Source organism: Paroedura picta, chromosome 4 (genome assembly GCF_049243985.1).
Source record: "Paroedura picta isolate Pp20150507F chromosome 4, Ppicta_v3.0, whole genome shotgun sequence".
Classification (NCBI taxonomy): Eukaryota; Metazoa; Chordata; class Lepidosauria; order Squamata; family Gekkonidae; genus Paroedura; species Paroedura picta.
In genome coordinates this window covers 2,428,036-2,441,767 of record NC_135372.1, presented here as the reverse complement: position 1 = coordinate 2,441,767, position 13,732 = coordinate 2,428,036, and the positions used below count along the sequence as shown (strand labels likewise).

Here is a 13,732-nt window from a genome sequence, read left to right as displayed (position 1 = left end):
GACATCTTGATCGAAATGTTAGGGATAATTGAAATGTACAGCCATACATTTTGGGGTGAACCTAAGACTATTTGGCTGCCCCAACATAAATATATAAACATTATAACTTTGCATATACAAGTGTGTTCATTCATATTAATGGGATTTAAAGATGTAAATGTTGGATTAATTTTCTGTAAGGAAAACAGCAAATACTTCCAACACCAAAGCTAGAGAATGCGCATTCCAAAAAAGGGACAAGTATATTGGGGGGCCTCTTGTGGCGCAGAGAGCCTCTTGTGGCCTCTTGTGGCGCCTCTTGTGGCGCAGAGTGGTAAGGCCTCTTGTGGCGCAGAGTGGTAAGGCAGCCGCCTGAAAGCTTTGCCCATGAGGTTGGGAGTTCGATCCCAGCAGCCGGCTCAAGGTTGACTCAGCCTTCCATCCTTCCGAGGTCGGTAAAATGAGTACCCAGCTTGCTGCTGGGGGGTAAACGGTCATGACTGGGGAAGGCACTGGCAAACCACCCCGTATTGAGTCTGCCATGAAAACGCTAGAGGGCGTCACCCCAAGGGTCAGACATGACTCGGTGCTTGCACAGGGGATACCTTTAACTTTACCTTTATATTGGGGGGGGGGGGGCTTTTGGGTTTTTTTAGCACTCTCCCAAATTGCCAAAGAGAAAATGGGAATGTCCTTGTTTTGCGAGAGCCAGCTTGGTATAGTGCTTAAGAGCAGCGGCTTCTAATCTCAAGAGCCAGGTTTGATTCTCCCCTCCTCCAAATGCAGCCAGCTGGGTGATTTTGGGCCAGTCTCAGTTCTCTCAAAGCTCTCTCAGCCCCACCTACTTCACAGGATGTCTTCTTGTGGAGAGAGGAAGGGAAGGCAATTGTAAGCTGCTTTGAGACTCCTTCGGGTAGAGAAAAGTATAAATATCAACTCTTCTTCTCGTCTAAAACTTTCCTCTTAAAGCATTTCCCTTGATTAAAAAAAAGGGATTTCTGTTTCAGGGCTATCCAAAATTTCCAGGGGCTTTTTGCACGCCTTCAAAATAGCACAATGGTTGCCAATTGAAAACGCTACTGATTTGCTGTTTTGCACAACGTTGTCGACAATCTGCCACACACCTGAAACCAATCTGCAAAAAGCGCTTCCTTGTAGCGCTTTCAGGGAAATCCCCAAAAGTGGATTCACCATCCGGAAAGCGATACACTCCTGCAACCAATCTGCAACACTAGCGAAAAAGACCTGTGCGTTAACATTGTTGCGGTTTCTACAAAGTCCCTCCCCCTGGCTCTCTTCTCTGATCTTCCGGCGAAGCGATCGCCATTTTTTTTTCTCCGAGCGAGCGGGGATAAACGCACCAGCGAGCCTCTTTCAGTTTAGAGGCTTCCCCGGCTTCAGTCCCTCCCCTTCAGTCACTAAGCACACTTCAGTCACTAAGCACACTACTAAGCAGTCACTTTATTTTTTACACATTCATTCAGCCGAAAATCGGGCCCGTGAGAGGGGGGGGGATTTTTTTTTTCACTCGGAGGGAGCGTGGCAACGATCAAACGACAGCGTTGCAACGAATTAACACAGATTCTTTGCAATGGGTCTGTTTTTTTTAAAAAAAACCTTTCTTAAAGGGAAAGGGGCTGTTTGGGAGCATGCTAACGGCTGCCCATTGGCTGCTTGACGGCCAGGGGCGGGACGAGCTCAGCAATAGCGCTTCCTTTCTAGCGATTTCTGCCGAGACCGGAAGCCTGTGGGAAACGCTACAAAACGCAACTGGATTCCACTACAAAGGCAGGTATGCATAACGACGAATTCCACTATTTTAAATGGCGATTTTTCATTCAGTGACCAATTTGCTACAAAGATCCCGGTGCGTAAAGCCCCCCAGTTTTCCCATTTTCATGCATTACACTTTGGGGCGGTAAAACCATGTGAAAGGAAAGGAACGTTTCAGGGGTTGTTCCCCTCCCACGAGCACCCCCAAATCTCCCCGTTTTCCAAGGGGCTTCATACACCACGGGTGTGGTAGCCATGCAAGGGCTTGTTGCTGCTTCACGCCCTAGCTGTGGGGAAAAGGTGGCTGCTGCCCTATGGCTTCCTCGACCCCAGGCTCCCCTCCTGCTATTGTGCTGCCCCAATGCCAGCGAAGGCCGGCCGCTGCTCTGGGAGCCACTGACCCCCTGCAGCCCTGGGAAGAGGCCTGCACAGCCACAGGGACATGGGGAGCCGTCTCCTGCCGAATCGGACCGGGCAGGCCCATCCAGTCGCTATGGCCTCCTTGGACTGGGCCTCGGGTGCAGATTGTCCCCACCGCCTAGCCTGTTCCTCTCAGCTGGCCATGCTGCCAGGGGCTGGACTGGACTGGAGTGGACTGGGAGCCTTTAGCATGATATTGCCGTGGCGTTGACTCTGAACTGCAGACCCCGAGGCCCTTGGAAGGGATCACTGAAGCTCTCCAAGCCAAATAACAAAGGCGCCTAGTCCTAAAGAAAGAGAATCACCTCGGCAAGCAGCTCTCATGTTTTGGACATCCGAGCAGTAGAAAGATATGAAAGATGAAAAGAGAAAACCTTCTAAAAAGCAATTCACCTGTTTAGGGGGGAATTTGGGAGGGAGTCCTTGGGGGGAGGGAATGCCCCCTCCCATCCCCCCCTTTCTGGGCTTTCCTATCCCTCGGGAGCTTCAGGGGAAGGGGGCCACGGTCCCGATCCGGCCGGCCGGCCTGGGATGGTTTCCTGCTCTTGAATCCCCGGGGGCCATTGGGGCCGGCGAGAAAACTTCTTCATAGTCCCCAGAGGGACGCTGCTGGTCTGGCAGTCACCCACGACGAGCGCCACGGGCCCGCTGTACTTGTCCACGTAGGCCTCCCGCTGCTCCGTGCTGAACCAGCGCTGCCCCCGCCAGGGATGGGCCAGATGGGAATGCTTGATCTGGGCGGAGAAAGGGGGCAAGCAGAGTCAGCGACAGGAAGGAAGAGCTGGAGGCCGACCCTGCCAGGACCAGCGGCCACTGGGGAAAGGGTCCTTGGGGGCTCTGAGCTGGGTGACTGTCACCCATGTCGGTATCGGAGAAGCGGGGGGGGGGGGCAGAGGGGCTTAGAAGAGCGGCACCCACTCTGGGTAGCGACAGGTTCTCCTTTCATGGTTCTCAGGTGCCCCTGAGAAATGGACCCGCATGAATAACAGACCTATAAACTTAGCTTGTTATTTATGTCCGGCTCTTGCATCTGGTAAATAAATACATTAAATAATAATATAATAAAAATAGTGATAAATGTCATCGTTAGGCTGGGTGCTAATCCATGGCTCAGCCTCTCCTTATTTAGATAGGTGCTCTCGTGACTCCCATAGCTGGCCTTACAGGGCTCTGACCGGGCTCCCCATTCTTCTTCGTCCTGCAGAGGGTCCCATTGGCAATCGCACTCAACCCCGAGACTCCATCCCTTCCCTTTCTGGCGCAAGGCTCCTACCTCAGGGAGACCAGTTGTGTTTCAGTAGGCGATCAAGCCACGCAGCCGTGGGGGAGCCAATAGGCTTTGACTCCCACCCCCCTGCTCAGGCAGGCCCTGGTGATTGCCTGGGCACCAAGAAGGGCAGAGCTGAGCCTCCTAGAATCATAGAGTTGGAAGGGACCTCCTGGGTCATCTAGTCCAACCCCCTGAGGAGGAACTTGCTCTGCAGGGGCTGGATGGGACTCTCCGTTGGGGGCAGGGTGACTTCTGTAGTGGGTGCCGAGAAACTCTGGGCAGGCCGCACTCACTGTTGACAACCAGGGCCAGGGGGTGTAGGGGTTCTGCACATCTCTGCAAAGTGCTGCAGTTCCCAAGGGAGAGCTCTACCTTCTGCAGGAGTTCCTCTGGGATGTGGTGTTTCTGCAGCTGGTGGGGGACTAGCATATCCTGCGTGGTCGTGGAGGTCCCAATATCTGCATGGGGAAGAATCGTGGTTGTGAAACAAGGCAGGAGGAGTGAGGGGTGGGGGGCTGCCTGCAGGCAGCATGGAAGGACAAGGAGGACTCGCTGCCTGCAGCTGCTCTCTGCTTGCTCAGGTTACCTCTTGCGAGGGCTGACAACTGCGGGTTGGGGGATTCTTGGAGACTGGAGGGGTGGGGCCTGGGGAAGGACATCATGTCTCTGAGTCCACCCTCCATAGCAGCCTTTTTCTCCCGGGGAACTGATCTCTGGAGATTGTAGTTCTGGGGGATTCCCTGGCCCCACCAGTAGGTTCCAAAAGACAAACCCATCAGCCAGAAAGATTAAAAATCAAGCAGACGGTGGCAACAGCACAACGTATTCTTCTTAGAATCATAGAATAACAGAGTTGGAAGGGACCTTCTGGGTCATCTAGTCCACCCCCCTGCACTGTGCTGGACACTCACACAACCCTCTTGCTCATCCACTGTAACCTGCCACCCCCTTGAACCTTCACAGAATCAGTCTCTCCATCAGAAGGCTCTCCAGCCTCTGCTTAAAAACCTCCAAAGATGGAGAACCCACCACCTCCCGAGGAAGCCTGTTCCACTGAGGAACCGCTCTAACTGTCAGGAACTTCTTCCGGATGTTTATATGGAATTTCTTTTGAATTAATTTCTTCGCATTGGTTCTGGTCCATCCCTCCAGGGCAAGAGAGAACAACTCTGCTCCATCCTCCATATGGCACCCTTCTTCTATATATATGTATATAAATATATTCCCCATTTTGATCCGTTTTGCAGGCGGTGTCACCACATGATCCCCTGATACCATTATGAAGTGGAAGGATGCATCCGGGTCATTTTGATATCTATAGGTTGGTTTTGCGCATTTGGCTCTACTAATAACGAAGAATACGTTGTGTTACTGCTGTTGTCAGCTAGTTTTTTTGTCTCTCTGGCCCACCAGGAGCTGGCAATTCAATCTCTTTGCCTTTGATCAAGAGAATCCAGTCCAATCTTAACCTACAAAAATTCCAGCTGGCCACCTAAATTTGAGAGAGCACAGAGCTAGGAAGGAGATGGGCAGGTTAACCAGAAGGTCTCTTGGCCTTGTGCTCCCGCTGGAATCTGAACAGTCTCCTCCGGATTCTTGCAAAGTTGGGAGGACACGCATCCTTTCTGCACTAACGTTTCCCCCTCCTTCAAATCATGGATCTTTTAAGCTCTTAGCCACAAAGGTCCATGCTGGGAGATGAGGACTATTTCTCCTCTCCTGCGTGGTCTCGACTTCCCCCTTTTCTGCTCTCAGTGACCCAATCCAGGGGGGCTGGGACTGTCCAGAGGGTTTCCTGGCTGCCTGGCCATTTGAGCCCCAGTCCTCTGCTACGTGCCCCAGTTCACCCCAGGAGGAGGAGCGTGAGGGAGCCCCCCCCCCAGATCCTCCCTGCCCAAGGGGCCCCTCCCTACCAGGGAAGCCGAAGGAGATGTTGCTCTTCATGTGGTCACTGCTTTGGGGGCCTGCTTTGGGGGTCTCAGGGGGCTGGCAGTAATCGGACTGCTGGGTGGTGCTGAAGGACCCCAAGCGCGGATCCCCAAGGCGCAAAGTCAGCTGGCCTTCCAGGCTGCTGGGCTGCAGCGGCTTCCGGCCCCCGGAGCTCGGCTGGGCAGAGAGAAGCAAGAGGTGAGCAAAGGACGCGGGGTGGGGGTGATCACGGTGGCCCCCTGGCTGGGTGGTATTTTGAACTCAGTTCCTGGCTGGGTTTCTGATGGGGCAGCTCTCTTGGCCCTTTCAGCTGGGGGCTGCACTGTCCGCCTGTCATATTTTAACCCTGTCATATTTTAACCCTGTTCCTTGCCCAGGAGCCCAGGAAAGCATAGGATGGGGGTGGGCAACATAGGAAAGATCCGCAGGCCCCATTCTACACGCTGGGCTGGTCCTTTCTCTCCGTGCTGGGTTACCTCGTGGACGGGCGGGGGGCGGCTCAGTCTCAGTGACCCCCAGAATTCTAGCTCAGGGGGACTTCATCATGCAGCCGACATGCCTTCTAACCCAGAGGTGGCCCAACTGCGCTCTCCAGAGGTCCACGGGCTACACTCCCCATGAGCCACCCCTGTACTCTAATCAATAACATTTCCTGAATTGATTTATCTTTCCCTGGTCTGTCAAGGACGACAATCCCATTGGAACAGAAATATGGCCAGCCCCGTCGGAGAGGGGGCCGGACGCTCCTTGAGCAGAAATCCTTTTTCGGTGCACGTTTGCGAAGCTTCCTGAACTTACAGCCGACTTACAGCAACCCTTCATGGGGTTTCTAAGGCAAGACAGGTTCAGAGGTGGAGTTGGGCCTTGCCTGCCTCTGCATAGTGACCCCGGACTTCCCCGGAGGTTTCCCATCCCAGGGCTGACCAGGGCTGACCCGGCTTAGGAGAGGAGACGAACAGAATAACCTCAAAGTGGCCTGCAATGACTTCCCCTTCCTCTCCCCACAACAGACACCCTGCGAGGGAGGGGAGGCTCTGAGAGAACTGTGCCTGGCTCAAGGTCACCCAGTTGGCTGCAAATGGAGGGGTGGGAGATATCTGACACGAGCAGGCCAGCCTGGGCTATCCAGGTCAGGTGTCACACAGTTGCCGATATCTGATCCTGTTTTACAAAACACGTCATTTACAGGCAATCAATGCAAAACTGCATAATTTAACTCCGTGCCCCCCCATATGGTTTGGGTTTGCACAGGGTAGATTAATTTTCCTACCATGAAAGCCGGAAGACTAATACAGTCAGCAAACCCTGCCCAGGGAGAAAGTGGACCGGGAGCAGGAAAGAGGGTGTCCAATTCACAAACCTCCCCCTTTCCCCCAACCCAGAACCCCATTTTCTGCACCCAATCCAGGCCTTCTCCTTCCAGGGGGGGGGTCGACTCTGGGGGATCCCTGGGGCAGGCATCAGCCCAAGAGAGGGGAGGAGGTGCCAGGGGTATCTGCAATGTCTCAGACCTCTCCATAGTAGAAGAAGGTCGTGGTCACTTTTCCCTCGTTCCTTTGGGGGACTTCATCCCCACGGAGGATGGACGACGTATTCCTGTGGGGGTAGGAAATGGAGGCCTGTCCTGGAAATAACCCAAAGACAACGTCAGGTGGAAGCCAAATTAATATAGCCACCCCCCCCCCCATCGTTTTCAGGGCTGTGGCTCCTTTCCATGGCTATTGGGCCCCACGCCCCCCATGGTTGCTTTTTTAAAAGACCCCTGAAACGAGGGGAGGGGCCGTTTGGGTGAATGTGTTCCCTGGGGCAGACCTCCCCAAGCGTGGCCCGTCCCCTACCAGCCTCCTTCGGCCGAAACGATTCCCTCATGATGGTGGAAAAACGCCGGCGTCCATCACCCGCCTGGGTGCTCGTCTGGAAGAGCTGCCGGTTGGCTCGTTCAGCGTCATAGCAGCTGGCCAGGGGACCATCGGGGGTGTGGGGAGAAGGGAGAGTTAGATGCTGGAATGCAGCCCCCCTGACCTCAAACCAGGTGATTGAGCCGGGGGGAGGGGGTCTGCCTTACCACAGATCAGCCGGGTGGGGAGCGGAATAGGCATGGCGTTGCTCACTCACAGGGTCGTGGCAGCGGGGGTCACCAAACACGACCGAAACCAAGTCCTGGGTGGAGGAACAGGAGAGAACAGCAGAAGTTGGGTCTTGTGCCTCCAGAGAGGTGCCCTGGTCCATGGACCTCCTCGTCGCCCTCTGCCTGTGGCCAGAGGCAGAAGTGTGCTTCTTCCCCCATGCTCTTGTGGCTGCTAACGCAACACAGTGGCAAGGTGCTTCTGTGCTTGTCTAGTCAGACACAGAGGGACCAACAAAAGGTGGCAGTGAACCCGCAGTAATTTGGTGGTCAGCCCTGAAGGGCTGTCGTTAGACTGTTTAAGTAGCTGAGTTGTACCTCTGTGCTCTCTAGTGCCATCAGGTGGTCATTGCTGAGATTGCAGGTAATTCTGAGCCATGTGCTCTGGGGATTCCTTTGTTTAAGGTGGGCTGCTGACCACTTCCTGCTTCTTCAGGAAGAGCAGATCTTTGTGCTTTGCAGAAGCAAGCAAGCAAGCAGCCATTACGCTTAGTTCTCTCCATTTGCTGATGCGTGGCATGTAGTCCACCTGCTACCTAGCCACAAGAGGCTTGCAATGTATTTCTTTTGTAACCACTTTCTAAGCTTTTGTACTCTGTTTCAGTAAGGAGACTGAAGCAGATGAATATATTTTCCTGTATAATCCATGCAGTAAAGATTCTCACTTTTAAACCTCAAAGTGCTGTGAGTTGGATCTTTGCCTCATCCACAAAGGTAACTAATAACTGTATACTTTCAAAACACTCTGTTACTATGTATGTATGTATGTATGTGGGGGTGGGGGGGTGGGGGGTATATGTTGTGGTTTGTTAGCTGCTCTTTGCAATGGCTTACAATTATAATGCAACTGCAGCTCTATTTCTTCAGAGGGACTGAGGACTGAGCCAAGTCCCAAAGTCCCAAAACAACCTAATGTAGGACAAGGGTCGGACCAACGGGTCTGCCACACTGGCCCATTTGCCCTGGGAACAGACTCCAGCCTCATGGTTCGGAGGCAGAAGGCCTACAACAGGTGCCACGGAGCAGTCGACAGGTAGACCAGGGTGGCCAAACGGTGGTTCACGGGTGTCCCATGGGGCTCATGGGAACTGTAGTCCGTGAACATCTGGAGAGCCACACCTTGGCCACCCCTCCCGTAGACCCTGCTTGTGGCCATTCCAGCCTGGCCGCTGTTGTAGACAGTTCCCCTGCCCCGCCCAGGTCCCTGCTGAGAGCTCCTGCCACACCAGCTGCCCTTCCCAAAAGAAACGCCCGAGGACTGGCAGGAAGAAATCAGGGGACGAAGAATCCTTAGCTGGACACCTAAGAACTAGGTGAAGGTTGGAGGTTGGCGACTCTAGAAACACAAAAAACCCTAGAGCACAAAATCCAGGGCTGGTCATGTGGGGCTCAACGGCCCGTGCTGGAGCTGCCTTGCCTGTCTCAGGAAGTCCTGGCCCTGACTTGGAAACCCTTTTGCCCAGCCCTGCAGGTGGTCTGGCCAGGGCTGCCCTCAGAAGCCAAGGGGCTGGAAGGAAGAGCCAGAGACCTCGCTGGGCCTCCACTTACCCCATGGCAGCGCTGGGCCGGGGGGGCCCATGCCCCCATGTACTGGTCTCTGTAAGAGCTGCCAAAGCGGGTCTTCCCGTCGGCCTTCAGGGTGGAGTCGCTTCCTGCCAGGGAAAGGAAAAGAACCACTGATTTGTCGGAGGCTTTCGCTGCCAGACTGCACTGCCCCTTGCTCTGGGCTTCTCAGGCTGCGTGGGCGTAGTTGGGTCGTTTTGCCCCTGTCAGTTCACCAGTCAGGGACAAAAGCGACCGTGCCGTGGCCCCCTTCCTGCAAAATCCACAACCACCAAATGAATATTGGTTCCCATACAGCTTGGCCTAGCGGTTAGGAGCAGGGGCTTCTGATCTGTCGAGCTGGCTGGGTTCAGTTCCCCGCTCCTCCTCCTCCACATGGATAACCTGGGGCTAGTTACAGTCGTGATACTGCAGAGCAATCTTGTCAGAAACTCTCTCAGCCCCACCACCCTCCCAGGGTGTCTGTTGTGGGGAGAGGAAGGGAAGGCGACTGGAAGCCCCTTTGAGACTCCTTCGGGTAGAGAAAAGCAGGGTATAAAAACCAAGTCTTTTTTCTTCCCCAAAGTCAGATGCCAAAATAGGGTTAATGCCAGGAACATGTGACTCTATACCAGGGAAGGGTCGACTTTAAATAATTGTTTGAATTACTATAATAATTATTAATACTCTTGCTACTGCCACTACAATGGGGTTTCTGCACATGCTCCAAGACATTCAGCATCCTCCAGGTTTGGAGGGTTTTTCAATCGGACCCCAGACACCGCCTGACAGGAAGTCAACCATTCTGTCTCCTCCAGTTGGTTGCCCGCCGTGCCCCGAGAAGCCCACCGAGGGGAGGCCCTGGGGAGGGGTCGTGAGGACGGTACGCACCCAGGTGCTGGCTTGGGGCCCTGGCTGCGGGGGAGAGCCCTTCAGGAGCTGGGTAGGACTGCTGGTAGAGGGAGGGGGGCATCGGCACCTTCTCCTTGTCCCCCCTGGCGATGCTGTCGTCCCACTTGTCCACATGGTGCAGCTTGGGGGGCAGCACCTTGGCAGGGTAAGTGTAGTCCAGTTGGGCCGTGGAGGCGAAAACGTGGTGCCTGGGATCCGCATGCATCCGAAGGCGGGAGGCCGGTGGGCAGAGGCCAGGCCTCGCCACCAGAGGCCAGGCCGGGTAGGCGGCGAGGTACTCAGGCTGGGGGTCCCAGGGCTCGCCCATATCCTGATTCAGCACGCCCGCGCACGCGGGAGGGAGGATGGGCTTGCGCAGGTGGGTGCCCCAGCGAGGGGGGTACTCGGAGCGGTACGGGGACACCACCGTGCTCCCTTCGGGATGGCGATCAAACCCGAGCTGGAAGTGGGAAGCTTGGAAGAAAGCAGGCCCGTGCAAGGGAGCTGGGCTCTCCAGGCGGGGACATCCCTCCATGGCTCGAGATGCCAAGAGGGCACACCGCACAGCAGGGTGGGCGCGGCAGGAAGGAGTGGAGACTGGCCAGAGCCTGAGGACCAGCACCCTTGTCCAGACCTTCTTTGCCCACAAGTCCTGCGGGGTCTCCTCCCTAGAAGCATTCCGCCTTCCAAGGGGCCGGCCAGTCCTGAGCGGAAATCATTCTTCAAAAGACCCCGGCTGTGGGTCAGGCCTAGGAGGAAGAGGAGGGGGGCTAATCTGGCTTCCCGGAGCGACACCCAAAGACAGAGCTGGCCCTTCTCGCCGTGTCCCTGGACGAAATGTGATGTCATAGACCATGACATCGTGGAAACGCCAGCCAATCCTGGCTGAGTTTGCCGCTTCCCTCTTCCCCGTGCAATGGAGATGTTTCCCCAGCATGGAGGGCTGCAGACGGACCCTGGGATGCTCACCAGAGGACTCTCAGGGGTGGGCAGCAAACCCCTCCTGGCCCTCCTGCCTGCCTGCCTGCCTGCCTCCCTCTCCGACTAGAACGGCTCGTGCTCCCTGATCCAGAGAACAAAACACGGCCCAAAGCCAACTCCCCCCCCCCCCCCCGTGATGCAGTCAGACAAGCCGAGCCCTTGTGTGCGGATGGAAACGAGCAGGTGCAACTGGCAGCGGGAGGCTGGGCCACATCTCAGCGGAGGAGGAGATCCCATCCCTGCATTTTAACGGCTGGATTTGCCTCGAAAACGGCCTTCGCAGACAGCCCGTAGCTGGAATATTTTCCTCAGAGGGGCAACATTTTTATTAAGGGCGCAGTAGGGGACCAAATCCCACCCAGGTTTAGCAACCTCCAGGTGAGGCCTGGAGAACTCCCGGAATTCTGACACTTCCCTTGCTGGCACCTCGGATTTCAAAGGAGCCCCCCCCCCAACGTTTTTGGGGCAAGTCCCCCAGTACAGGTATCCTGCCTTCTGGGCTTGTGTGCACATTCCTTCCAAACCGAGGCAGTGCCTTCAAAGGGCAAACCCACAATTCCTTGCTATGACACAACCTGACCCCCCCCCCAATTTCTCCTTTTCTCCCGCTGCCCCCCCCCCAAATGCTCTTAAGCAAATGAAGGCAGATGTGCCTTAGTCCAGTGCTCAGCTGCAACCCCACACTAAGGAAAGAGGGCGAGGGAAGGCGTGGGAGAGACTGCTCCAATCACCCGGAAGGACTGCGGGCTTCAGGAGAGATCCAGCGGGCAGGGCCAGGGCTGGCTCAAGACCTCTGGAGTCACAGCTGGGTCTGAGAGAGGCAAAGCGCCTTCCCGGGGGGATCGTGTGCTCCCCTTCCATCGAGCTGCCCCCTTCCTATCCAGGGCTCCCTGTACCCCCCTCGCCCTCGGAGGCCACCCAGGGTGGAGCTGGGTCCAGGGTCCCAGAGGGTGGGCAGGAAAAACAGGGGGAGGGCCTGTGGCTCGCCTGTGGCTCTGGCCCAGTGTGCTCATGTGGGTTCATCTAGAAGAGCTGCTATGTGCATTTGTCATGCTCAGCACATTTGTGGTATGCTCCTGGAAAAGAGATTTTTCGTATCTGTTGCCCTCAGACTTCGGAGTTCGAATGATCCAAAGGAGTGGGGAATATTGGCTGCTGTCCAGGCATCTCCCGTCAAATCCGGAAGTTTTCCACTGGGATGTGAACAATCAGGGACTTGGGAGGACAGGGGAGAGGGCTGACATGGCAGTAGAAAGGTTCCCCCCCCCCTTTTCTTTTAATCCTTTGCGCCGTGCCATTGCTCTGGCTCTTCACCAGCTTGGAACGTGGTTGGTTGTATCTCTGCATTCGTCTCGTTCCTTCTCTGCCGTGGAAACCATTTGGCAATTTCTATCCACTGGAAGAGCGCTAAGAAATCAAGTATCAAAAATGTGATCGCTCTGATTTGGCATTTCCTAAAACTGATGAGCCTCTTGTGGCGCAGGGTGGTAAGGCAGCGACATGTTGTCTGAAGCTGTCTGCCCATGATGTTGGGAGTTCGATCCCAGCAGCCGGCGCAAGGTTGACTCAGCCTTCCATCCTTCCGAGGTCGGTCAAATGAGTACCCAGCTTGCTGGGGGGTAAACGGTCATGACTGGGGAAGGCACTGGCAAACCACCCCGTATTGAGTCTGCCATGAAAACGCTAGAGGGCGTCACCCCAAGGGTCAGACATGACTCGGTGCTTGCACAGGGGATACCTTTACCTTTAAAACTGATGAACCTGGTGGTGTTTGACCAATTAAGTGATCGTCGCCCTGAGAAAACTTATTTTACAGATTTCTGCCAACTGTTTTGCTCATTTCAGGATGAAAAGTTAAATCCTTGGCAGTATATCCTACCGCAATAGTTTTTACGATTAAGGTTAGGATGTGGTTTCTAAATATCGATTGAAAATGCGTTTTTGAGGAGCAAACAGACTGCTTGGCTTGAAAATGGTGGAGTGGCTGCCAGCTGTGGCTATTGAGATACACAGAAATTATTTATACACAAACCATACAGTACGTTGTCTGCTTCCTTTGTGATGATTTTGTGTTACTTTTTAATATACCGCTTAGGTCAGTGGTCCGCAACCTTTATAAGGCTGCGGACCGGCAGTGGTGGGAAGGGCAATCGTGCGCCCGCGCATGCGCATTTGCGCCATGCACGGCCGCAGGCACGCATGCGCGTTTGCGCCCACACATGGTGCAAATGCGCATGCGCGGACCTGCCACGCATGTGTGTTGTGCATGCACGGCCCTGCTTCCCTCTCCCCCCCTCCCACAAAAAGAAGCTTGCCGGGCTGCAAGCTAATAGGCTTTTGCGGCCGATTTGCTTGCGGCCTGGGAAGTTTCTTACTGCGGGGGGCGGCGGGGAGAGGGAGCCTCGCCCTGGTGCTGGGGCCTTCGTGGCCCAGTGGTTGGGGACTACCAGCTTAGGTCACTGACTCAGGAGGGTGTTTATTCTCTAGATGTCCATTCCACACAGCGTTAATGTTGCTGAAGTGTTACCATCGTGTAACGCTATTTTTTTAACATTATGCACGACGTCGTACACAATCTGCAACACTCCTGCAACACCTCTGCAAAAATCGCTTCATTGTAGTGCATTTCGGGGAATCCACAAAAGTTTTAAAGGGGATTCCCCCTTTAAAAACTGCTAGACTCTTGAGAACAATCTGCAACACATCCAAAAAAGACATGTTGTTGTCAATGGTGTTTCATCAGACTGGAGAGAGGTGAGTAGCGGGGTACCTCAGTGCTCAGTCCGGTACTTTTTAACATATTTATTAATGATCTAGATGAG

At 54.7% G+C, this 13,732-nt stretch overlaps 1 protein-coding gene across 1 annotated transcript; it reads right to left on the bottom strand.

Annotated features, from left to right (window-relative positions):
- Positions 1–2,547: 2,547 nt before the first annotated feature.
- On the bottom strand, positions 2,548–10,761 carry SAXO5 (stabilizer of axonemal microtubules 5). Its single transcript, XM_077331520.1, has 8 exons — positions 9,930–10,761; positions 9,045–9,148; positions 7,437–7,531; positions 7,210–7,325; positions 6,883–6,995; positions 5,356–5,548; positions 3,815–3,900; positions 2,548–2,906 (listed from the first exon to the last, which is right to left on the bottom strand). Exons 1-8 carry the CDS (start codon positions 10,462–10,464, stop codon positions 2,643–2,645), a joined length of 1,506 nt encoding a protein of 501 aa, XP_077187635.1. The 5' UTR covers positions 10,465–10,761; the 3' UTR covers positions 2,548–2,642.
- Positions 10,762–13,732: the final 2,971 nt, after the last annotated feature.

Coding starts and splice junctions, on each gene's coding strand:
- SAXO5 (XM_077331520.1), bottom strand. CDS start 10,464: ATGGAGGGATGTCCCCGCCTGGAGAGCCCAGCTCCCTTGCACGGGCCT. Junction 6,996..7,209: donor GTTTCGGCCGAAGGAGGCTG/GTAGGGGACGGG, acceptor GGTTATTTCCAG/GACAGGCCTCCATTTCCTAC. Junction 2,907..3,814: donor CAGAGGAACTCCTGCAGAAG/GTAGAGCTCTCC, acceptor TTCTCCGCCCAG/ATCAAGCATTCCCATCTGGC.